This window comes from Carcharhinus amblyrhynchos, chromosome 28 (assembly GCF_965287045.1).
Source record: "Carcharhinus amblyrhynchos chromosome 28, sCarAmb.v2.hapA, whole genome shotgun sequence".
NCBI classification, from domain to species: domain Eukaryota; kingdom Metazoa; phylum Chordata; class Chondrichthyes; order Carcharhiniformes; family Carcharhinidae; genus Carcharhinus; species Carcharhinus amblyrhynchos.
In genome coordinates, this window is record NC_137351.1 from 21,921,012 (window position 1) to 21,947,614 (window position 26,603).

A 26,603-nucleotide genomic window follows, 5' to 3' on the forward strand; every position below is an offset into this window, starting at 1 on the left:
CCTGTTCTTATCTGACTCTTAACAAATCATGGAATCCCTACAGTGCAGAAGGAGGCCGTTTGTCCCATCGAGCCTGCACTGACGACAATCCCACTATCCCTGTAACCCCAAATATTTACCCTGCTAGGCACCAAGGTGATGAAGGATAATGTTAGAAGCTATTGGGTAAATGTGCTGTCACAGTTCGGACTTGAGTTTTCTTCCTATATCCATGGGAAATTACAATGAGCAACATGGAGACTTGCAAAGTCAATTTTCATCCTCTGTTGACCTGATTATTTTCAATAAATTCCAATATTTTCTACTTGAAAACAGAGTAGATAATTTTTTTTTTACACAATGTTTTGTTTCTTTTAAAACAATACCATAGATATTTTTCTCTCTCTTGAAATCATGCCCCCTTCATTGAAGAGTGGGCAGCTGTGTGGTTAATGTGAAGTGGTATATTTTGTGAAAAAGGATGATGGAAAAATAATAAAGTAAATCATCATAAAGCAGAGGAATTGAGAATTATGGGGTACAGTTACTCCAGTCTTTAAAAGCAGGATTGCAAACAGAAAAAGCCATAAATAATGCAAGTGGGCTTCTTGACTTTACACGTAAGAGCAGTAAATACAGAAGTTAGGAAAGGGTGGTGAATTTTTGTGGACAATTATTTGTTTTAAGATTATTTATTAGTGTCACAAGTAGGCTTACATTAACACTGCAATGAAGTTACTGTAAAAATCCTCTAGTTGCCACATTCCAGCGGCTGTTCGGGTTACACTGAGGGAGAATTTAGCATGGACAATCCACCTTACAGCAGGTTTTCTGGATTGGAGTATCTGGAGGAAAGCCACACACAGATAAACATGCAGGCTCCGCATAGACAGTGACCCAAGGCCGGAATCAAACCCAATTCACTGGCCTTGAGGTAGCAGTGCTAACTGCTGTGCCATCCAATTAAACTTCAGCTGAATACTGTGTGCGGTTTGACGCACCACATTTATATAAATGATGTTGGCCATGGGGAAGATGCATTGTGATTGAGTTTAAGGAGGTACCTGGTGCATTTCTGCTGACCAATATTTAGTAGCAAGAGAGTACAACTTTAGGATTAACACTTGGACCATAAAGAGAAATGCTACCAAAAAAATCAGCATTATTAGAATGTTGAATGTATTATCATAAGTGGCTATTTGAGAGGGAGTTAGATAAACACTTGAAGAGAAAATATCAAAGGCAAAGGAAAAGCACAATTGGAGTAGTTACCTCTGTGGAGCTGGCAGGGCATAGGCATAGTGTTCGTATGAATAAGAGGAAGTTATGAATAAGAGGACGTTTTTAAGTTTATTTATGTGTCACAAGTAGACTTACATTAACACTGAAATGAAGTTACTGTGAAAATCCCCTAGTCACTGCACTCCGGCACCTATTTGGGTACACTGAGGGAGAATTTAGCATAGCCACTGCACCTAACCAGAATGTCTTCCGGACTGTGGATGGAAACTAGAGCACCCGGAGAAAATCCACGCAGGAGAATGTGCTAACTCCACACAGACAGTGACCCAAGCCGGAAATCGAACCTGGGTCCCTGGCGCTGTGAGGCAGAAGTGCTAACCACTGTGCCACCTTGTTGCCTGATATTTAATATTTCCATTCTAGTTTATGTTAAAATCAATATTTGTGATTTTGGGTCTAGATTTCTTTTTATAATGACCAAAGTGGAATGGTTAATATGTTCTAATGTGTGACCTGTTTAAGTTAGCTTGCAATGTTCTTGGTCCTGAGGGCTTTGCGAACAGAACTGACAAAGAATTAAATTTTACCTCTGCTGCATTGATGCTGTAGATTGTATCGGAGTGTCTGAATTCATGCAGAAGATTGTGTCTAATGAACTGTGACATGCTTTAAAATATTGAAGAGTCTTAAAAATCCTTTGAGACTGTCTCTCATTAGTTTGAGAGATTCAACAGAGTCTGCTGAAGTCTCAGGAGTGAGGAGGCAGGCAACTTGGTTCTGCAATTCTAGAACACAAATCTCTAATGTCAGATCACTCAGTGCAGTCTTGATATTTGTTCTTGGAATCTGCATATTTAGTTGTTTTATTTAAATTTCAATTGTCTGTCCATTTAGCCAATTCTAAAATCTAAACAATTGGCAAGAAACTTTAACTGATTTGGAATTCAGCAAGTAGTATTATGATAAAAGTTTAATGGTAAACTCGAGCACAGCTTTTGCTATTGGATTTAATAAAATGACTTCTTGTTTTCATTATATAACATGAAATACTCCCGTAGTGAGAACACTATGTTGTGTATTTGTGCACTATGCACTTACTGAACATGCAGTTTGATTTTTGTGAGAGTCTTGCTCTAATCTGGGATGATAGTGTTTGTACATGATAGCAGAACCAAATTCTGTAACTTCAGCTGTTGGAAAGATCAATAGAATCTTCAGCGATGGCTTTATTCAGGGTTTTTATGCATCGATAGTGGGATTCTGAGCTGTGTGGAGATTCATTCCAGTACACCAGCCGGCTCAGGGATTGACTTTTTAATCCATAGTTTAGATTCAGGCTTCCCAAACTTTTTTTCCCCCACCATGATGCATTTTAGGGTTTGAAAATTGACAACCCCCAAAGTGTGAACTAGAGTTGGGGGAATGGGGGTGCTGCTGTTTAAACTACAGAGCTTTTAAATGAGCACTTACCAGTAGGGTGGCACAGTGGTTAGCACTGCTGCCTCTCAGTGCCAGGGAGCTGGGTTCACTTCCAGCCTTGCGTGACGGGCTGTGTGGAGTTCTCATGTTCTTCTCATGTCTGTGTGCATTTATTCCGGGTGCTTTGGTTTCCTTGCACAATCCAAAACTGTGTGGGTTACATGGATTGGCCATACTAAATTGCCCCTTACTGTCCCAAGATGTATAGGTTAAATAGTTTAGCCATGGTAAATGTGTGGGATTATGAGAATAGGGCAGAGAGAGGGCCTAGTCAGCCATGAGCAAGATGAATGGTGGAGCAGACTCGATGGGCCAAATGGCCACCTGCAGTGCAGAGATTCTATTCTATTTTAATTATTTCACTGGAATTTTTATTTTGGAGCAGAAATTGGCCCTCAAAGATAGGTCAGGGAGGCCATCGTGCCCACCATTTTTTTTAAAAAAAAGAGAATTTAAAGGGACTTCTTTATCAGAGAAATTCATTCTTTGTCCACCTGATAGCAAAATGGATCATAGAAACTAGAAGAAAAAGAAGCAGGTCATTCGGCCCTTCAAGCCCACTCCACCATTCATCTTGGTCATCGAATTCAATATCCTGATATAACTCCCCCTCTCCCCCTTCCTCCCATACCCCTTAATTCTTTTAGCCCAACAGCTGTATCTAATTTCTTCTTGAAATCAGGCAACGTTTTGGTCTCAACTATTTTCTGTGGTAGTGAATTCCACAGATTCACCACCCTCTGGTTGAAGAAATTTCTCCTCGCCTCAGTTCTAAAAGATTTACCCCATATCCTCAGACTATGACCTGTGGTTTTGGACTCCTCACCATTGGGAACATTCTTTCTGAATCTATCCTGTCTAACCCTGTTAGAATTTTTTAAGTTTCTATGAAATGTCATCTCACTCTTCTAAACTCCCGTGAATATAATCCTAACAGACTTGGTCTGTCCTCATATAACAGACCAGTCATCCCAAGAATCAGCCTGGTAAACCTTTGTTGTACTCCCTCTGTGGCAAGGGCATCTTTCGTCAGATAAGGACACCAAAACTGCACACAGTACTCCAGGTGTGGCCTCACCAGCATCCTATACAATTGCAGCAAAACATTCCTATCCTTGCACTCAAATCCTCTCACTATGAAGGCTAATATTTGTTACCTTTACTGCCTGCTGTACCTGCACGGGCACTTTCAGTGACGAGGACTCCAAGGTCTTGTTGAGCATCATGAGTTGAAATGAGCAGGTTACTTTGTTTCTTTGCTGATTTACTTGGCTACCTGCTGGAGTGTAGATTTATTTTCTTACTGATGCAGGAGGGAAGGTGCTGAACAAAAGAGATTAAGGCGATATCAGGGCTGATGTTACTCTGCGCTAAAGGGACTGAATCCATCGGTTACTGCAATGGAGTGCAATGGTTGGTGTCTTCAGGACAAAACTGAGGAAGAAAATGCATTCTGCTGAGCTCTATACAGTGAGCACTGCTCGAAATGTGCCCGGGTATCGAGCAAGAGGGACAGGAATGGATTCACCTGTGATGCCCTTCTGAGTTGAATAGCATGCCACTACAGTACGCTGTGGTTCCTGTGTGGGGAAAACTGCTGCTTACGAGAGGGCTGCTGGCACTCCCAGAACTGTTTCCCAATATGCTTTGCTGCCTTCAGGGAAGAACAAGGGAAAAATTATACCTGCACAAAATAGTTTAATTGTTTCAGACCAATAATAAGTCCATTGCACTGCACCTTTCACTTGAAACCTTGAAGTTGCCCACCTGCGATTTCTCATTTCGCCTTTATAACTTCACTGATTGCAGTGAGTTTTACTTACTGTTGTCATCCTGTGATCCTCAAAACTTCTGTATCTTCAAAACTGTCATGCCTTGATGTGCCTTTTTCTTTCTTTTCTGACCATCTGTTCCATTCATACGAGCTGCATTTTTCACAAGCTACTGTCTTGGTCTTTCCCCATAGCTGAGTTTTCTTTGCACGAGAAACTTTGAGCCAGAGAAACACATTCAGTCTTGCACCGTGTACTGAGCCCCAAAGTATCAATAAAATGGTGCCATCATTGCACAATGCAGTGTGAACAGAAAATTATTGTGATTAATTAAGTAATCGTAAAACCTTGTGTTCCTTGAGAAATAAATAATTTCTTCAGTGTGTGTGTGTGTGTTCCAACGTCGTTTGACTTGTTTTTAATGTGCCTTTAGTTTAGAAACTCAATACAGTTTCCACTGGCCACTTACAATATTTCTCATTCTGTAACTGTACGTTAGATCATTTAGAACTGTTGTGAGAAATTTTAGTTCCTTTAAAGTTTGTAGTCTGGGGCTTTAAAGTAAAAGCAACAAGGAGACAGTGGATCATCTCCAACACGATTTAACAGAAAGGTCATCTCCGTAATGGTGGAGACAATACTGGTGCAGCATTAACTCCATAGTCCTTTACTTAAAGACAGTGTGTTATCTTAAGGTAAAGATTTCCACTGTTTGAACTTTTAACAAAGATAGTGTATAATAAATAATGGTCGCTAGTAGATCTCCTGATAAGTGGTGGCTCTCAGGTTTTTATGGGGATTATTTGAACCCACTACAAGTGTTTTGCATCTAAGCCCTCTTGTAGGTTATCTGGTTACCAGAAACCATTAAAACAGCAAAGGCTGCACTTTTGTTTTAGATGATCCATTAGCAGCAGCAGACGTATTGCTGTGTAATGGGAGCTCTGCACGTCCCAACTTAGAGGAGAAAAATCGACCATTTTCACACGTTTTAATTCAGCTGACTTTTGTAGGGTGTTTTCGCTAAAAATTGTGCTCAGAAAACCTTAAAAAGAAAAAAAACTTTCTTGATGACTTGAATCAGAACTAATATGAAAAAATTCTGTTCTATTCACTGCTGTACTGACCGTGACACTTTTACCCAGCAGTATATTGCAGGTTTGGCAATCTTGTGTTTGTTCATTATTTCAACAACAATTTAAATGCGCTGTAATATACTTGTCATCCACTTCACGTGCCAATAATTATTTTTCAGTCATACATTATTTTACTTAAAAGCTAAGTAGCTAAAAGCTTAGCTTTGCTAAGTAGGGGTGCTTTGCCTGGTAGTGCATAATTTGTCAATATGATTATGTAATCTTTTCAGTGAGGTGAGTTTACACAGTCATGCTGCCTCGGGTTTCCCCAACATTTGCCCCATTAAGTCCTTTTGAGCCTATATGTCAAGAGAGATAGGAAGGTTGTCTGCTTTCAGACACTCTGGAGCAGCAGCGCTGTTCATTTTTCCTCGACGGGATTGGTTAGGTTATTTGAGTGCCTGGAATGAATCCTGTATACTTTTGCCCTGTGGAATTGTCTTAATAATGACCGCCCTATAAATTTTTAAAAGTTTTAATTGAGGACCTTTTGCAGAGAAAAGATGTTGGGATGACCTGAAAAGTTTTTCAGCTTTGCCTCTGTTAGCCAATTAATCTTGCCATTCATTATGACTGTGCTAAATGGTTCAGTAAAATTAATAGACGCGTGAAGAAATTAAAACACTGCTTTCTCATTCAGTGGCTCTTGATGTGTTACTGACCCATACAGACTATGCTCTGGTTGGCTTATCTTGGTAGTGGGGGTGTTACAATTATCCTGGGTGCCTCTGGCTAAGGAGGGGAAGTATCAGTTAGGTTCGTGCTCCTGATTGCTATCTAGTGACCTCTGCTGGAAAGTGCTCTGGCATGGATATGCTTATGATCAAGTACCCTATTGACATTTATTTTCGCGTCTCACTTTGCTGAGGTGCCAGAAGGCTGCTGACATTGATGGAGCTGTGCCCCAGCGAGAGTCACTGACTTGCAAGGAAAATGGGATAAAATTAGGTTGGGGGGAGGGGGCAGAAAGAGAGGAAATCTTTATTTGTTGTTGGCAAATTGGGATTTATAAACTATTTTTGGCCTGTAGGACAGCTGTATTTAAAATCCATGAGAGTTGCTAATTAAATGAATTTGAATTCATTACACAGCCTGGAAGCTTCTTTGCAGGGACCATGTGTTTCTGCTTTGTTCAGATAGCTTTAAATGATAATTGCTCTTTGTATTGCAGCTTGTTAATAAACTGATTCCTTTCCCATTTTGAATTTTAAGATAAAGTTGTACTCAAACTGGATGTTGCATTGGCTTCAGTTTGTACAAATGCCCCCAAATGTAGCATGTAAAGGTAATCAAAACTTTAAATATCACTGCCTTGCAGTCTTGGATAAGAAAATCTTAAACTTTATAGAGCCGCAGAGTGATGGATTGGCTGCGATTACAAAGAGAGGCCTCGTGTGTTAAGATGCATTGTGTAAACTATTGCTGTGAGCAGTATCTCTCTCTGAGGAAGGGCAATTCTGTGTTGACATTAGACCTTCACTTGTCTCCATTTAATGGAACAGTGACCGGTTCTGGATGACCACTCGGGAGGGCAGCAGACATTTTAAGCCATTTGACAGTATGATAAATGGTAGTGGGGCCAACCTCTGGCATTCAACAAGTCAGCAGGGGTCCCCTGTAGATAAGTTGTTTTGTTGGAAGATCCATGAGCTAGTTACCCTGTGCTTATAGTTTTTAAAAAAAATTTCATTTAGAGCAATGTTTTTAATTTGATATCGAAGCAGTCAAGTATGCAGATGCTGATGACAATTCCCTAATTTATTTAAAATGATTGTTTGCTGCTAGCAGAAGAGTTTGACTTTTTAAAATATTCAAGCTAATTTTCCTCAGAGCTCAGGCAACTCCTTTAAAAGTGTATTGTTGTTTAAAAATGAATTATTTGCAGATATGTCCAATAATGTTTTTTCCAGGGGTTAACAGACGGGTGCAAAATTGTACCTTGGTTGTTATTAATTCTCTGTTTCTAAATCAGCAGTGATAGAGAAATCATTGAACACTCTCCAATGCCTGGCAGCTTAAACTGGCAATGTGACTTGTGATTAGAATGCTTATTATGTATAAATAATTTGTGCTGCACGAATGCAGTGCTTATGCTCAAACCTTTCTTTTAAGTTGAAGTATTTTGATGTACTGCTCAGCAGAATAAAGCAATCTCACTAAATTCGCACCTATGAATAAGATGCTTATTCAGGATGTGCCACTATCTCAAAATCGCATTTGTTGAAAGCAAGTTGCTACTGTTGTGTGTAATAAATGGTGTAGTGAATATGAATGAATTTGAGGAAAGTTAGGTAGTCGTTGGACTGTTTTAATATACTGTGAATGTGAATACACGATATTGAAACTGAGAAAAGGGAATAAACTAAATGGAGTAAGTCAACAGAACACAGCATCAGAAAGTGAGCTTGTGTACTTCTAATCCACTCACCGAATCTCTTCGAAAAATTGTGGCAAATATTAAAGAAAATAGATAAGATCTTAAAGGCATTTAACCAGTAAGATGGAGTACAAAGGTGGAGAATGATCTTACACAAAACACTGGTCCAGTATCATACTGTGTAGAATTCTAGCCATTGTATTACAAGTTTGCTGAAAACATAACTAAATTGACTTGTGTTGGACACTTGAAATTGGGAACACTCTGACTTGGAGGGCAGAGAGCTCAGGTGAGATCTTATTGAGTGGATAAATTGAACAATGACATCACAAAACTCTACACTGCAGCACAGAGGGAAATATAACTAGAAAAGACTGGGAGGTCGGGAGATGGTGGGAATAGCACTGGGAAAAAACCAATGAATGGATAATAGGTTGAGATAATTGTCAATTATCCAAAATTGTGCATGGAATAATTTTGAACTTGGGGACTGGCCAGATGGAATGTAACATCTGTGCATTGGATTTTATACATTCCTGTGTTTTTCATTTGAAACCTTCCAAAAGGATTCTGGGTTTAAGAATACAGGATTTGTGATGGAATTTTGCCCTTTTAAATTTTTAAAGATCAGAAAGCGTAAAGGAATGGGCAAATTGAATTCTTATTTTGGTAACATTTAGTACAGGTACAGTATCTCAAATCCAGTTCTCCGGAAATCAATGGTGTTTGAAAAATGAACATTTTTTTTTAAGTGAGCTATGCACGAATTATAAGTACTGTTAAATGAGTGGGAAACCTTGTTGTGGGGGTGGGGGGTGGGTGTGCGATAGTGTTATAGTTGCTGCATCACTGCGGTGGCGTGCCAAGTAGTTATCCGCTTCACGCACCCATTGCTTCCCACGCTCAAGAGTGCTTAGAGCGATCCTTGACCCCACTCAACCCAACTTGGAAAGGTTCGGGGAGATGCACTTCTGTGTTCAGCTTCCATGTTGAGTGTTTCTCTAGTGCCCTAGTGAGCTAATGAGCACAGTTTTTAAAATTGTGACTGTACCAAAGCGCTCTCCAGCTTCAGTGTGGCTACCTTACTCTTAGACTTGGTTGCTGCCGATCTTTATTTAATTACCCTGCAGGTACTGTGAAATGTCTTCCCAAAAAATACACCAGCAAGGTCCAAAATCTGGCATTGACTGTTGGTTTTGAGACTCTCAACCTGGAGAGAAAACCCAAAGGCAGAATGGATAAGAGATATTGGTCACAACTACTTGGGATTCAATATCCTCCTCTTCAGGCAGTCTCCAGGATCGAGGATGACTGGCTTCCTTTCTGGTTTGATGGCTGATCAGTCCAATCCATGCATGATCTGCAGACTCATAGACCATAAGACATAGGAGCAGAATTAGGCCATTCTGCCCATCAAATCTGCTGCACCTTTCAATCATGGCTGATATTTTTCTCATCCCCACTCTCCTGTCTTTTCCCCATAACCGCTGATCCCCTTATCAATCAAGAACCTATCTATCTCTGTCTTGAAGACACTCAATGTCCTGACCTCCACAGACTTCTGTGGCAAAGAGTTCCACAGATTCACCACTCTGGCTGAAGAAATTCCTCCTCATCTCTGTTTTAAGGGATCATTCCCTTAGCCTGAGGTTGTGCCCTCTGGTTCTAGCTTTTCCACTAGTGGTAACATCCTCTCCACATCCATTCTATCCAGGCCTCGCACTATCCTGTAAGTTTCGGTAAGATCCATCGCCACACCCCCCGCCACCGCCACACCCACCCTTTTAAACTCCAATGAGTACGGACCCAGAGTCCTCAACCATTCCTCATGTGACAAGCTCGTCATTCCAGGGATCATTCTTGTGAACCTACTCTGGACGTTTTCTAAGGCCAGCACATCCATCCTTAGAAGATGGGGCCCAAAACAGCTGACAGTACTCCAAATGGGGTCTGAAAAGAGCCTTATACAGCCTCAGAAGTACATCCCTGCTTTTGTATCCTAGCCCTTTCAACATGACTCTATCGTAGGAGTCGGGTAGAGCTTAAAGGGTTGGATAGCTGGGTTTTTTGGAGCTTTGTGATCCCTCCGACACTTCAACTTCACCGTTGCACATTTCCCAACAAAACCCCTCAATTATGCTTGGTGCCTTGCCAAATGAGTCTTCACAATTTTGACCTGTTGTAAGCCAGGGTATACAGTGGGTGGGTGGGGATCTTTGGCCTCTTTAGAAATGCTTTGAGAACATCTTTGAGTCTTTGCTGTCCTCTTGGGAATCTCTTGCCACAACATAAGTCCTGAGTAGAGCAGTTGCTGTGAGAATCTGGTGTCAGGTATACAAATGATATGTCCTTTCTGGCAAGAATGACTAGCGCCATGATGCTGAGCAAGTTGGCTTAGGAGAGGATGCTGCTTTTTGACCGCCTTTCTTGTCAGATTTTGAGGATATGAGTTTTCTGCATGTTTAGTGAATAGCTTGTTTTTTCAAATGTTTTGGAGAAGGGAAAGTAGCATCATCTGCATACAACGATACAACAGTATTTAGATTTATTCAGCATGAAGTCTCGTTGGGTGGTACAGTGGCGCAGTGGTTAGCACTTCTGCCTCACAACTCCAAGGACCCATGTTCAATTCCCGGCTTGGGTCACTGTTTATGCGGAGTCAGCGTGATCTCCCTGTGTCTGTGTGGGTTTCCTCCAGTGCTCCAGTTTCCTCCCACAGTCCAAAAGACATGGATTGGCCATACTAAATTCTCCCTCATTGTAATTTTTTAAAAATTTATTAGTCACAAGTAGGCTTACATTAACATTACAATGAATTTACTGTGAAAATGTGTAGTCGCTACACTCCGGCACCTGTTCAGGTACACGGAAGGAAAATTTAGCATGGTCAATGCACCTAACCAGCATGTCTAACCATGAAAACTCCACACAGACGGTGACCTAAGCCAGGAATCAAACCTGGGTTGCTGGTACTCAGGCAGCAGTGCTAACCACTGTGCAACTGTGCCACCCAATGTACCTGAACAGGCACCAGAGTGTGGTGACTACGGGATTTTCACAGCAACTTCATTGCAGGGTTAATATAAGCCTACTTGGACACTAATAAATAAAATAGTTGAGAAAAGAGGAGTGTTTGACTCTTAAAATGCTTAAAATAAGCACGTTAAATGTGGAAGGACATCACTGAACTTCAAAATCAATTAATTTTTATGTTTTTGATGTTTTTCCCCTGTTATTGTCCATGTTTAGATTATTACAAATGCCATGATATCTGGAATCTGTTTTCATAAATTATACTTGCTTAACTTTTTAACACTGCTTCATACTTTTCAGATTAATTTATGAATTATTAAAAATTATTCTGCAGGCTAGATGGCACTGAGCGACAGCCACTAATCTGTGGCAACAGAACAGACCTTCTAAGCAAGGAGCTATGTGACAATGCAGATATATATAATGAGCAGAAAAGAGGATATACGTAAGCCTTAAATGACTGTTTTTCAAACTTTAGATCCTCGGAGAAAGTATCATATCCGTTTGCTGGCTTACAATTATATGGGTGAAGGTTACCAGGCAGACCAGACCGTAAGCACCCCAGGATGCGTGTGTAAGTGGCTTATTTTTCACTCTCCATTTTAAAATTGTACAGAGTATCAAATGTTGAAGGAGTGATCTCCAGAAAAATCCAGTGAACCTGGAAAGCATTTTATTGTAATAGAACCTTGCTAGAACGCCCCCACCTCCATTCCCCAATTCTGATGGCTAAATGTTAAGTGAGAGTTCTTGCTACTAATGCTAATTGTAAACAAGGACATCCTGTCGGACCTAAAGTAGCCAGTTAGTTACTTCAAAATCACCAGCTCCCATCAATCACTTCAGATTTATAGGAACCTGTTTTAAAGATTTTAATTTTTGCTATGCAAAAAAAAATTGCAGTAAATAACATTGTCTGTCTGTGGAGATAAATGGATTTGAGGTGGGATTTTCTGGTCTGTCCCACCAGTGGCCAATCTTTCACTTCCAACAAAGTCAATCTCCATCCCCAATGCGGCAGGTTCCCCATGACAGGGTGGGTGAGCCATGCAAATTGCCATTGACTTGAAGGTCCCACCAGCAGGCAATGGTGAGTCACCTCCGCTACGGGCAAACTCACCACAAGGGTGGGGCAGAAAACCCCAGCCTTGAATTCCCAATCTTAAGCTGCTGAATGTCGCAACATTCCAAATCCAAACAGCAACTGCGGATTTAGTAAATTGGAAATTATTTTTGTCTGAGTTTGAACCATTTCATTCTTTGCCATTTGTCTCTCAGTTTAGTGTTTTTACTGTTGTGTAAGTTGGCAACATCTTAATATGCCCATGGAGGAGCACAGTGGTTAGCACTGCTGCCTCACAGCGTCAGGGACCCAGGTTCAATTCCAGCCTTGGGCCACTGCCTGTGTGAAGTTTGCACATTTTCCCCATGTCGGTGTGGGTTTTCTTCGGGTTTCCTCCCACACTCCAAAGATGTGCAAGTTAGGTGGATTGGCCATGCTAAATTGACCCCGAAGGGGATTAGCAAGATAAATATGTGGAGCTTGGGTGGGATTGTGGTAAGTGCAGGTTTGATGGGCTGAATGACCTCCTTCACTGTAGGGATCCTCAGAATTTTCCTAAATTTGTTTAATCTTTTGAATCACTCTAAAGCTGTGTTAAATACTCTTGTTTTGCTACAGAACTTGATAACATGTCCTGATTGTTCAATAGGTTTGGAAAACTGTCGCTATTTTAATCAAGGTGCATATGTGGTTCCAATTCAACTCTCCAACATGCATGCTTTGAAGATCGATCTTGCTGAATTTATGTTGGCCATTTCTCAGGGGTTTGATAACATCTTGTCCCCCGAGCTTGCAGCTGTTCTCCATTGAAATAGTTATTCCTTCCTCAAGTTGATAAATACTTGTAGAAAACATACATTTTTCGGATGCAAACTCAAACCATATTTCTGATTTAATGAAAGAGCGCTAGTATTTAAATGTGCTTTTTAGAGCCCAAAACAGATGATGAACTTTTTTTTAAATTTGGTAGCTGTTCGTGATCGCATGGTTCCTCCTCCACCTCCACCTCATCACTTGTACGCAAAGGCCAACAGTTCATCCTCCATCTCTTTACAATGGGGGAAACCGGTTTTTACTGCTGCAGTAATGATCAACTATACTGTCCGCTGTAATCCTGTGGGGCTGCAGAATGCCTCCCTTGTCATGTACCTTCAGACGTAAGTAAACATCTCTATTTGTGAATCTATATCGCAAGATGACAAAGCTGACTTTGCAACAGTCAGCGGTTTGGGGGTTATTAATTATACAATGGAACTGCATAATTTTCAAATGTACATTGTTTAAAAACAGAAAATTCTGCTGGAAATTCACAACAGATCTGGAGGGAAGATAAATAGTTAATACTTCAGATCGATGATCCTAATCGATGGATTTTCTTTAGAACTCAGTTCTGCTGAGATGTCATTGATCTAAGTGTTAACTTTCTCTCCACAGTTGCTGACTGACCTGCTGAGTATTTGTCATTTTTCTGTTTTGTTTTGAATTTCCATCAATAACAATATTTTACTTTTATAGCAGTGTGTTCTTGCACAAGTACATCTGAGCTTTGTTGATGTGACTGACTTAAAGAAATTGTATTTGGAGATCGTCCCGAATACTATTTATTTTATTGAAGCATTGTATTCAATTCAGACATCTCAAGTCGTCTTGTAAATTCAGAAGTTCGGAAATCTGCTGAATATCAACAAGATGCTTGGAGTCCAGATGAAACTATTTGGGGAAAGCTGTTTTAAGATTTACACTAATGTATCTCATTAGCGTACGTTATTTCTTTTCAATCAACACCTTCAGCCTTTGCAAGTATGTTCACTTGTGATGCGTTGCGTTTGTCTATGCCTGCCTGTTCAGGGTGATTTTAGATGGGTGCTGTTCAGTATCAATCTCCAATCTAATCACACTCTAAACAAGAATGCCAGATAGTGAAAATTCGAGTCCCCATACTGCTATCCTTTGTTGTCTAGCAATTTGAGAGAGATTATTGTGTCCCTCTGGCCTGACACCAGATAGTTGTTTACGCTTTAAAAGTATGAAAGCTCGAGCCAGAGTGAATGCGGCTTTTAACTAAGTACTTGTTTATATCATCACCATTAACTTGCATTTGTGATTTTCTTTAAGATATGTTTCCATGTTGTTTAACAATCCAAAACTTATTGTTATCCCACATTTTAAGCATTGTGATTTTTTTGTGACTCTTTTTTATGGCAGAGCAATTCAGCTTTGCCTTTTCCCTCTCTCCCCCCTCTCTTGTGCCTTACATTCTTACTGAACTTGTGTGGGAGGGGCGGGGGTAGATGTTAGGTGACTTTTCATATTGCTGTGCCATTGTTACAATATAACCAATGCCACAAGAACAAAATGTCTTAAAATTTGCCTTGCAAATGGTTCAGATCCTGCAAGTTTATTTAGAAATTGTCAAACATTGTCAAAATTGTTAAACGGATACATGAAAACAAAAAAAAATTAACTCGTCAAACTCTTATCTCCAACCAATTAGAAAGGGTGCTTATGAGGTCTAAAAACTTTATTTTGACTTCTGAAGCACTGTATTCCAGTTTGGCATGCATGAAAAAATAAAGATCAAATTGTCAAGTTTTTGGTGCGTGAAAGGAGGTTATTTCTAAATAACATAAGCCACAGTCCGTTTCAGGCTTTGTCACTTAGCTTTTGGGTTGGGATCGTGGGTCTTGGCAGGTGCAGGAACAGTCAAAGGAAGACCGACAGTGGTTAGCATTTAGTATGAAATTTTCAGTTGCAAGTTAAATGTAAAAAAGTAGCTACGGTCAATATTCCTGTGATACAATCAAGAAAGAATCCTCTTCCTTTTGCAGAGTTTCGTTCTGTCACCCTTCTTCCAGAGTGAAATAAAATAGTTTATCATAGGTTATCTTAATCCGTTGTTACACGCTTTGTGCCTCACTCATGCCAATCACTTGAGATAAATATTTTCCTGATCCGTGTATAGAATTACACGTCTCCAAGCTGTTTCATATTTCCTTTCTTTTGATAGAATTTAGCTTCCAAGCTTAAAACTTAAACCCTGTTTTTAATATGCAGATCACCGATCCAATTTCACCTTAACTCAGCAACAAATTTTCAATGTCACTTGATTAAATATTGCTCTTTTTTATTCATTTATGGGATATGGTCATTACTGGCGAGAAAAGCATTCATTGCCCATCCCTCATCGCCCTGGACAATCCCAGAATCTCCTCATCGTTGCAGTGCAGAAGGCGGCCATTTGGCCCATCATGTCTGTACCTGCTCTCCAAATAAACATGATGACTTGGTGCTGTTGTCCTGCCTTTTCCCCATATCCCTGCGCGTTGTTTCTATTCAATTAATCATCTAACGCCCTCACAAATGTATGAATTGAACTTTTCTCCACCACACTTCCAAGCAGTGCATTTCAGACTCGAATCACTTGCTATTTGAAATAGATTTTTTTTTAATCACATCACGTTTGTTTCTTTTGCAAATCACCTTAAATATGTGCCCACTTATTTTTGAGCTTTTTATGAGTGGGACCAGTTTCTCCTGATCTGGTTATGATTTTGAAATCTTTGTCAAATCTCCTTTTAGCCACCTTCTCTCCAAGGAGGGGTCTCAACCTCAACAGTCTATTCTTATAATGGAAATTTTATCATCCTTGGAACCATTCTTGTGAACTACTTCTGCATTTTTTCCAATCCTTCGTTGTGGCAACCAGAACTGTGTATAATACTCCAGCTGGGGTCTTAGTACTGTCTTGTACAAGTCAAGATAACCTCCTTGCTCTTGTTCTTCATGTCCCTATTAGTAAAGCCCAGAATATAATGTTTTATTAACTGCTGTCTCCTTTATTGACTAATGCACATGTACACCTAAGCCCTTCTTCTTCTGCACCCTGTTAGAATTTTACCCCTTAGTTTATACTGTCTCTCCATGTTCTTCCTACCAAAATTCATCACCTCACACTTACCCACAATGTATTTTATATGCTATTTATCTGTACACTCCACCCACCTGTCTGTGTCCTTTTAAAGTTCTACACTGTCCTCTCCACAGTTTACAATCCTTCCCAAGTTTTGTGTCATCTGCAGACTTTGAAATTGACCCCTGCACACCAAGATCTAGATTATTAGCATACATCAGGAATGTCAATATATTTCCAAATCAGAATGGTGAATGGCTTGGAGGAGAACTTCCACATGGTAGCATTCCCATTGTCCGCTGCCTTTGTCCTTCTAGATGATGTTTAGTTTGGAAGGTGATGTCTAAGGAGTCTTGGTGAGTTCCTGTAGTGCATCTTGTAGATGGCACACACTGCTGCCACTGTGCGTCGGTGGTGGAGAGAGTGAGTGTTTGCTGATAGTGAGGGGTTCAGTGATGGTAATGCTATTGAATGTAAAGGGAAGATGGTTAAAGTCTCTCTCACTGGAGATGGTCATTACCTGGCACTTGAGTGACATGAATGTCACTTGCCCCTTATCAGTTCAAGCCTGCACAATGTCCAGGTCTTGCTGTATTTGGACATGGGCTACTTCAGTATCTGAAGGAGTAGCGAATGGTGCAGAAGATTGTGCAGTCATCAGCAAACGTCCCCACTTCTGTCCTTGTGATGGAAGGAAGTAGCTGAAGTTCGCCTAAGACACTGCCCTCTGGAACCCTGAATATTTTGGCTCATGTTGAATTGTTGAATGAATAATAAAGATATTTATCCGCACTTTGCTAAAGATTTCAAAAATTCTTCACTTTTACACTGAATTCAGGTACTTATTAAGCTGTTTTGAAGAAATTTAATTATATTGCAAACTGCTTGGTATTTATAACTATGCTCAAAAATTAAGTCTAATAATTGGCCTTTCAGAATTCTAGCGTATTAATAACTCTATTTTATTTTCATTTAAATAGGTCTGAAACACACATGCTTGTTCATGGCTTACAACCTTTCACTAAGTATGAGTTTGCTGTGCGTCTTCATGCAGACCAGCTCTCCAGCCCCTGGAGTCCTGTGGTTTATCAGCTTACGTTGCCAGAAGGTAGGAACAGTGTCAATCTCCCTAATCTTAAACTTTAAATAACTCAATTGCACATTACCTAAAGACGAATCGGTACCCTGCTTTATGCTGCTCTTGGTTATACCTAATGCAATGGGGAATGTTTTGAGAAATGAGTAAAGCATTAGATCTCCAACAGCAATGATAAATTATCTGAACATTTTCTGAGAAATAGCATTGTCAAGTTATCAGCTAAATTACCAACAATATGACCCCATCCAACAAAAAATAATTTGCCAGCCAATCTTCACAGCTCATGAAATCGCTTGAAGATCTTTTAAGTTGTGTCAAACTATTGAACCTGGTATCTGCTCTTCAGTCCATACACAATGTTCCATTGTGAATGTTCCAGTTTCATTTATTGTGATATCAAATGTCATCAATGTTCTGTGGAAACAACCTTTTAATAAACCTTTCTTACTGCATTTGATGCCAGAATGGAAGTGATCAGGTTGATTAGTTCTGTGACATTATAGTGCATTGCTGTAATGAACGGTTAGCAATGCATATCAGGATTATATAAAAAGCTGCATTATGCTGTCTGTATTTTAATAATGCCAAATAACGGCAGTCCTTGAACTGCGTGTGAAAGTGGGTTAGATACTAGCCCTTTCACCTTAAAGGGCTCTGGTTAAATACAGTTTAAACTAAGATAATATCCTGACTATAAGTACTGGCACAAAATTAGTTTGGGCTAATGATGACATGGGCCAGTTGCACAAAATATACCCAAATTCAGAGCAGATTGACAACCTTGTCTGGGACACACAGGCACACAACTGTTTCCTGCTTCTTCCCTGCTGTCATTAGATTCTTGAATGGTCCTATCACATATTCAGTTGATCTTTCTCTTCGTACTATTGGTAACTGCAACACTGTTCTGGCCTCCCCTATGTACTCTATGAATGGTATGTTTTGTCTGTATAAGAAACGATACTTTTTGCTGTATCCCAGTACGTGTGACAATAATATTTTAATCAATTAAAAGTCCTAATTCTTGTATAATGTGCTGATCTGTGTTGTGGTCATTTTTTTGGAATTTCTTAAAAGTTAGATGTATAAGCCCTGTGATATGAGTATTTTTGAAGATCTCTTCATTAACTGTTTTTATCACAGCTCCAGTCAATCCACCTTCAAGTGTAAAAGTCACTTTAATTGAAGAAGGAACTGCTCTAATTTCTTGGAAGCCCCCAGAAGGCACCAACAGAGTCATCACTCAATACACCATCCTTTATGCTTCCAGAAAGGCCTGGATTGCAGGCGAATGGCAAGTGCTTCATAGGGAAGGTGAGTTTCACTCAGAACACATGAATTGCTTTAACCTAATGTAAATCGAACTCTGGCAACTACCAAATCATCAAATTACATTTAAATCAATAGCATTTATTATCAGGGCTTATCTGAATGAGAATTGTGTAATAACTAACAGCTAATATGATTTTAAGTGGTGAGGAAGTTGTCTCCCTCACCACCTACACTTGGTTGAGAATTACCATCGTAAGATAATTATGGATGATGAAGGCATTTAGATCCAATCTGCTTCATCCATTCAATAAGGGCCCACAGTTCCCTTATTGTTGGAACTATAGTACCTTTCTTGATGTATGTTGAAGGCTGAGATGGATAGATTTTTAATCAGTAAGGAAGTTGAGGGTTGTGGGATAAGGCGGGAAAGTGGAGCTGATGGTTATCCTATCGGATCGGTCACGATCTCATTGAATGACGGGACAGACTTGATGGGCCAAATGACGACCACCTCCGTCTATGTCTTATGGTCTTGTTGATGGATCTGTTGTCACTATTTGTGCAAAGGAAAAACTTCTTTATTAGCCCTAATTTTTCCTTTTATTAATTTTAACTTGTGTCCCCTGTCCTATTCCAAGCTAAAACTTGGGAATGGATATTGAACTGGCTGAATGAAAGAAAATAGTGGGGACTTGTTAGAACAGTACCTGAGGCAGTGCTGAATGGAGTGCAATCAGGATTGATGTTGACTCCATACTGTTCTCGATCTATGTTGTGGACTTGGATGAAGAAACCCATACCCGATGGTATTGCACCCACGTCTGTCCCAGTCAGATAACTTAATTTGGGTCTTTCCGAACAGTGCTCTTGAGTTGGCTAGTGGAAGACTTTGCTTATGTAAGTTTCCTTTAGATGATGCAACACATTTGTATCAGATGCAGAACTGTGCGAATTGATACTTTTCCAAACTGGAATTAAAATAAGAGTGATATATGGAGGTGCAAAACTAATAGATCATTAGTTGTGCAATACACTGATACTGCCTCCAGTGCATTTTTAAAAAAATTATGGATTCATTAATGTCATCTTTGTTTTTAGGGACAATTACTATGGCTTTGCTGGAGAACCTCCTTTCAGGAAATGTCTACCTCATTCAGATATCTGCATCTAATGAAGTCGGAGAAGGGCCCTTTTCAAATGCTGTGGAACTAGCAATTCCTGCTAAAGAAACACTACACTTTAGCCAGGGGCCTAAATGGGTTGACTCTCTCAGCAACGGAGATGCCAAAGGTCAGTAAACAGTCAGCTGCCATTAGGCAAGTGTGTAACTAATGTAATCTCTTAGGCCTTCCTGACAAGATCTCTCAAAGTAGGCTCAATGGGCATACTTGTAAGTGAAATGCTGTTCCTACAGGCTACAAAGAATCTAAACCGGGCAATTTAAAAACAGAAGATGGTTTTAAAATTATCCCACCGGCAATTAACAATTATGCCTAATTATTGTGACTGAGTTAGAACTTTTGGATGTGTAAGTGTTTCAATTGTAATATTCTATGCTGACTCTATGGAAGTCTTTATCGAAGAATTGGATTTGGAAAGTTCTGTCACATCATATAATTGCAGATCAGAGGGGTCAGGAAATAAAGCAACATATTGGAATTATCGGAATGAAACTTAACTGATATATACAGCGAGATTTTTTTCTGGCTGTGTTCATCCCAAGGCTGGAAGTTCCTGCCCGAGGTCAGTGGACCTTTGCTTGGTTTGTGTCCCGCCCTCTGATTCCTGTGGCAGGCGGGACAGGAACCTTCCACCCATAATGTCAGCAGAAACTTGAAAAAAATCTGGTGGCAGTACTTTCAAATGTATGATTACTGTCGTCTTTGTTTCTACAAATGGCTGACTGCATATCCTCTTTATCCACAAATTTGAACAAAATTTATTTCTGTCCAGATTCACCATGTGGATCATTGCTACAGACAACAAGAAGCCTTTATGCAAATTACATATGCAAAAGGAAAATTTTATGAAGATTTAATTTTTAATTGCTTTGTATTTATCAATAATGGCCTCAGTGATATATAAGAACATAAGAAATAGGAACAGGAGTAGGCCATCTAGCCCTTCGAGCCTGCCCCGCCATTCAATAAGATCATGGCTGATCTGTCGTGGCTCAGTTCCACATTCCCGTATTTATATTGTCAGTGATATGAAGGGTGACATGGTGGCAGATAAGGTTGACTGGACATACTAAATTGCTCCTTAGTGTCCCAAGACATGTAGGTTAGAAGGATTAGCTGGGTAAATATGTGGGGTCATGGAAATAAGAGCCTGAGTAAAATGCTCTGTTAGAGAGTTGGTGGAAATTCGATGGGCCGAATGGCCTCTGTCTGTACTGTAGGGATTCTACGATAATGTGCATAATGAGAGAGATTCTCAAATCTACATTTTCCCATTGTGTTTCATTACCGAAAACAATAGTATTGTGAAACAACAGCAGCTGAAAACATTTTGTTGCACTTTTAATTTAATTGTTCTAATGCCCCAGATCACTCTGTTTTTTTTTTACTGAAGCTAAGTCAGATGTGTTTTACCACCTGGACCAGAAGTCGATGACTGGAATTATTGTTGGAGTTTGCATAGCCCTAACTTGTATCATCATCTGCATCCTTATACTTCTCTATCGAAGCAAAGCAAGGTATTGTTTTCAAAGTATAACTCTTCAGGCTAGTATGCAAAATATTCTCATTAAATTGGCAAGAATTGTATGAGGTAAAAGCAAATTATTGCAGTTGCTGGCATCTGAAACCAAGAGAGAAAATGCTGGAAAATCTCAGCAGGTCTGACAGCATCTGAAAAAAGCTGCCGTTTCGAGTCCAGATTGTCAAAGCTGGTGTCAGATTCCAGCATCCGCAGGAATTTGCTTTTATCCCATGTTTAACTCACTGCCAGTTCTCTTGGTTTAAGAATTATGTTAGAATTTATTGTAAACATAATGTAATTGTGAAGGAAAAGCTTCTGTTAATCAAAATGTTAGTCGTCTGCTGAACGTCCTTAGTCCTGTGAGTCTTCAAACCGATACATTATTTTAAGAATTATTCTTTCCTGTAATAAGTTGTACTTATCCCGATTCACCCATTTTACAATTGAATCGGGGATTAAAATCACCATGAATACTTAATAACAGATGCCATTGTTGGATCTGGCATGTTTGCCAAGGTAAATTATCTTGGTGAATTTCTGTTTGTTCAGGAAATCCTCTGCTACCAAGGCTGAGCAACAAGGAATTGTACAGTTGGCCCATGTGACAAGACCACTGGTCAATGGCAACCATATCACCAAGAATCCGAATGACCAGGAGACTGTGGAAACCTTGATGCCAATGATGCCCGAAAATGTTTTCTTGGATACCAAGGTGATTAATTTTATGTTAACGTTTATTTCTGCTTTACCTATCTCGTGTCTTTTATAGTAATGTGCTAGTCTGAGTGAAATGAGGTAATCCTTCAGAAGTTTCAACACCAATGCATGTCCCATAGTATTGAAACTGTGTGAATTCTCTTTCTTTATCTCCTCACAATGACTATCAGTTGGACCATCACCCGTTTACTGAGTTTCTGCCCTAAGCAATCCACTCCTCGTGGTCTCACAATGATGCACACTGTGTCAGCTGAAGCTGTTGATGGATTGTTGACCTCAGCATCAAACTATAGACTGCTTACCTGGCAAGACATTTTAAAAATCACCCATTTAAAAATTTAAAAATATGTGACGGAGAATATGAGGCAAAATGGAAATTGTGGAAATCCAATTTTATATACGATCTTACCCCCGTGGGGTTCGGTTCAACTCGGTTGGCTGGACAGTTGGTTAATGATGCCGGTATGGTGATCGAACCCGCGCTGTTAATGGCACGGGTTCAATCACCATACTGGTTGACGTTATTCATGAGGTCCTGCCTTCTCAGCCTTTCTCCTTGCGTGAGCTCTGGTGACCCCCTGGTTAAATCGCTTCCGTGATGTGGAGATGCCGGCGTTGGACTGTGGTAAACACAGTAAGAAGTCGCTCAACAGGTTAAAGTTCAACAAGTTTATTTGATAGTAAACCCACAAGCTTGAACTTTAACCTGGACTTCTTACTAAATCGCTTCCAGTCAGCTCTCCCCATCAAAGAGGAAGCAGCCTATGGGTATCTGGGACTATTGCGATTTTACCTTTATTATCTTATCCCTCTATAGTCCAATATGCCTTGTTGTTCCTTTTATACAACTTCTCTTGCCACATTTCTCCCTTCTCGCCCACTTCAATACGTGAATTCCTCCTTGGGCTGTGACAGGAGATGTTGTGACCATGATCATTCTTGCCTTCATCCAACCATATGCATACGTGCACTTTTCCAGCAGGAATTACAGAATATCTATTATGAGAGGGACCCAGTCTTTCTTATCACCCTTAAATAAAGAATTGTACTTCTTTAGTGCCATTTATAATCTCTGGATGCCTGTGATTTACATTCATCAAAATAACTGAAGTGTAACCATAGTAACCAGATCAGTAAGCTGGGAAATGGACCTGGAACTTCCTGATTTGTAGTCAACGCCAGTTTCAGATCAGAGGGAGCTAGAAGAACTCAGTGAGCAGAACCCAAGCTGCATTGTGAAGCCAACACCAAGATAGTTTTTCTTTATAAAGAAAGATTATTGACTTTGTTCAGTTTTGCAGCTCCTGTCACACACAACCCCATGTCCCAGTTATCCCCTTTTTGTACCAATACAATAAACTACTGAACAAATTAACAGTTGCTTAATGGGGCACTGTAACAAAAAGAAAACTTTAGAGGAAACTTTATGCCCTCCAAACATTTAATTAATCAATACCCTTCACCTGTATCCTGACAATATAATTGATATACCACTAACAAACCTTAATTTTCTATAATGTTCCCTAACACTTACTGTGAGAATAGGAGCAAGTGGATATAAGCAGGGCAGATTAGATGACTGAGGCATGTTATGCATCAGCAGGGGAGGTGACAAGCAGGACATGACATAAAGAAACAAAAAAGTCACATTAACAATTGGGAGTTGGGAAGCAACTTGAGAGTAAATATATTAATTGCAACTTTTAAATTCTACCTTAGAAAAAGTGACTGAGAAAAACATGGGATAATATGGAAATATTTTGCATTATTATTCATTTCGTGCTTCTGTACTTGTGTTTAACACAAGATAAAACTGATGAAGATATTGGCACAGGGCAGAAATAATGTAGAGAAAAGCTCTGATCAGAATGTGGGAACATGGTTAAAAGCTCTCATTACGTGTCCTTCTGACATTGTGGTTGAAAGTGAGTGAAACTGGTTGGTGGGTTGCAGGTGGGGTGGGAGGGGGAAGGGCTTTACTGAGACTTCAACCTAGAACAACGTGTGTGACTCAAACACCTCGATTCGCTAATGATATATAGTAATTGAGCAAGAAGTAAACCATTTGAATGTTTTCTGTTGTACCCAATAGGGTGGATCTGATCTGATCATTAGCAGCTCTGCTTGTGTGAATGAAAAGCCAAAGAAATGGTGCTTCTTTGGGCCAATGAAGAAATCGGTGAAGGCACACAAAGAGAAGCAGGTAAGATTTGAAACCAACTCTTGTAGGGGATGTTTTAAAAAAAAACTAGCTAGACACACAAGACAGAGAAATAGAAAGTGATGCTGATCGGGTGGCTGGAATCTCATGTAGTGTGTTTCTGGAGCTTCGGCTGCTATCTGAACAAGGCTTCAGGTTCATTGGTCTGATGGTCACTGTTGCATTAGAATCGATCCGTGTTCTGTGACTTAGTGAGAATCAGATGCTTGACTTGATTTACTCACTAAGTGTAGTAAATATCCTGCATTTGCAATTTTATGGGGTGATTACACTCAGCCATCTGAAGTATTAATTCCTTTAATTATTGGGTATAATAAATCTGAGCATTTTATGTTGCCTTTCTGCTGGGGAGGTGTAAATAAAGTTAGCTCAATAATGGCTGTCTGCAGTTCAGCATGCGAGAGAAACACAGCAATTCTCAGCTAACTGTTTGAAGCATGCTTCATAGTATTCCTCTTTTCAAGCTTGCACCATCTGCATTGCTATGATATCTTCTAAAGAATCAGGGTTTTCTACTGTGATCATTTTAATATATCATACAGCCGTTTGTACAAATTGCCCATACATACCAATGATCCTGTTAACAGTTTTACACTGCAGTGTTTACAAAGGGACTTGCTGGAATGTGAAATACTGGCTAAATGTAACTATTAATTCTTTTGCTAGCAGCCAGCGAGAAGAAATGGTCGAGGCCTGAGCTCCTACCGGTTGACTGGGCTGACCTGTGACGAATCAGGTGGCTCGATACTCATTCCACCTACATCTCTGCAGGCTGTGTTCAGCACTGCCGGAGACACGGAATATTCTCACAACAGTGACGGAAGCCACGAAACTGGGGATTCGGGCAGATACTCGCACGATTCCAGGGAGGAAATGGAAATGGCTCACCTTTCTTCTGTCACATGTACTACACCTACCTTCTTGGGGCCATTTGTCCAGGCAGAAACAGCCAGCGTTCCTGTCAAGTCTACCTCGGAGGGAGCCAAACTCCTGCTGATTGGTTCTCCTACTACCTCACCTTGTCAAATGCCTTCTCCAAAAACTGCTCCTCCTGAACACGCCAACAATGAATTTCCAATTTAAGTTACCCGATCCAGTTTGACCGTAATTTATCTGTACAATGGACAACGTGCAGTAAGCCAAAGAACATTCTGGAACAAAAATCTGGGTCTTTTTTTTATCACTCCAGGTTCTTACACGCTTTTGTTTGATGAATGTTACATTTTAAATTTTACCCACCATGAATGTCTGTATGTCAAAAATGTGAAAAGGACCGTTACATTTCTTTTGATTTTTATTTTGAAAAGTATATCACTGGAGCAGAAATAATATGTCAGGCTTTCTGCTGAAAAATCTACCTCAATGTTACCGAATGGTAAACTCCAGTATTTAACAGATATTTGACTCCATTGCCTAATAGCTGATACTTCCTTACAGAAATACGTTGTTTTGCTAAAAGAAATGTTTGTTGATGTTCTGCTGTGATGTAGGGGTTGTAAGGACATTGCCATGAGAGTGTTTAACTAAAGTTCTGTTTATACAAGCAACTATCATTCTAAAGTGGGACCAAATGCAACGCCACTAAGCTGAAGTTGTTTTGATTCACTTGGCTTTATTTTTTAATGTAAGGTAAAGGATTCAGTCATGTGTTTGAATGCGAGTTTTTAAGTCTCAGTCCCAATCCATGAAACTTAATATGATCTCTTTTCACAGCTGTTATGTTGGTCTATAATGCACGTTTACAGAGAGCTGTGAAAAATGTGAAGTGTGTTTTATCAGAGGGATGAGGAAATGCTTCCACTCTTTTAAGGGGTATATGTTTGTGCACAGTGTAGCATTCATGAATTGAGCGAACTCGCCTACGCTGTTAATTTGAAGGGCATCTGAACTATAAAAAGTATTTGTGTGCAATCAGAATGAATCCAGTCTGAGTCTAAAGTGCTTTGGGTACATTTCAGTTTCATTGAATATCTGTTGAGGGAGACAGCAGACAAATCAAAGCTGGTCAGGACTAACCTATAGGCTTCCTGTGCTAGAAACTGGAGAATATAACACAGATACAGAAATTAGGAAAAACCTGGCTCCTGCAGCGACTCCTAGCCATAGCCTTAAATTGTCCAAGCAAGGTTAAGATTTCATACATGCTAACGGACACCCTTGCAATTGCATGTTTGGTCCATTTCAGCACACGCATGTACATCAGTTGGGCTGGTTCATACTCATTCACTTCTCTTTCCATTTGTTATTTTTTGGGCAACCTTTTAATTTATTATGGTATGTCATTTTTATGTAAGTGTAGAATACCCTTCCATTCGTAATCATTCATTCCTCAGGGCAATACCTCGTGAAAAATACTAAACTGCGTAAAATATTTAGTTGAAGTTGAAGTGATTTGTATTAAGAATGTATTGTTCCAAGGGAATTCCTCACGATCACCTGTTAACATGTAACTTTCGATTTCATTTCTATCCCGTAGCATTAACATGGGTTGTTTCCTGGAACTAAAGTTCTGAAATCTGTGCATAATCATGATCAGTCTCAGAACTGGTAAAAACCATCAGCTAAAGATGCAGGTCCACTTTGGTAGATTTAGTAGAGGA

The 26,603-nt window shown here is 39.9% G+C and overlaps 1 protein-coding gene across 1 annotated transcript in view; it reads left to right on the forward strand.

Moving 5' to 3' along the window:
* The window catches only part of LOC145359531 (protogenin-like), a 122,509-nt gene extending 97,423 nt beyond the window's left edge, over positions 1-25,086 (forward strand). Inside the window, exons 12-20 of the mRNA XM_080214163.1 lie at positions 11,497-11,592; positions 13,052-13,238; positions 16,972-17,099; positions 18,234-18,404; positions 19,461-19,652; positions 20,937-21,060; positions 21,615-21,777; positions 23,875-23,985; positions 24,670-25,086. Coding sequence (XP_080070289.1) covers positions 11,497-11,592; positions 13,052-13,238; positions 16,972-17,099; positions 18,234-18,404; positions 19,461-19,652; positions 20,937-21,060; positions 21,615-21,777; positions 23,875-23,985; positions 24,670-25,086 — 1,589 coding nt within the window. The remainder of the gene's footprint in view (positions 1-11,496; positions 11,593-13,051; positions 13,239-16,971; positions 17,100-18,233; positions 18,405-19,460; positions 19,653-20,936; positions 21,061-21,614; positions 21,778-23,874; positions 23,986-24,669) is intronic.
* Positions 25,087-26,603: the final 1,517 nt, after the last annotated feature.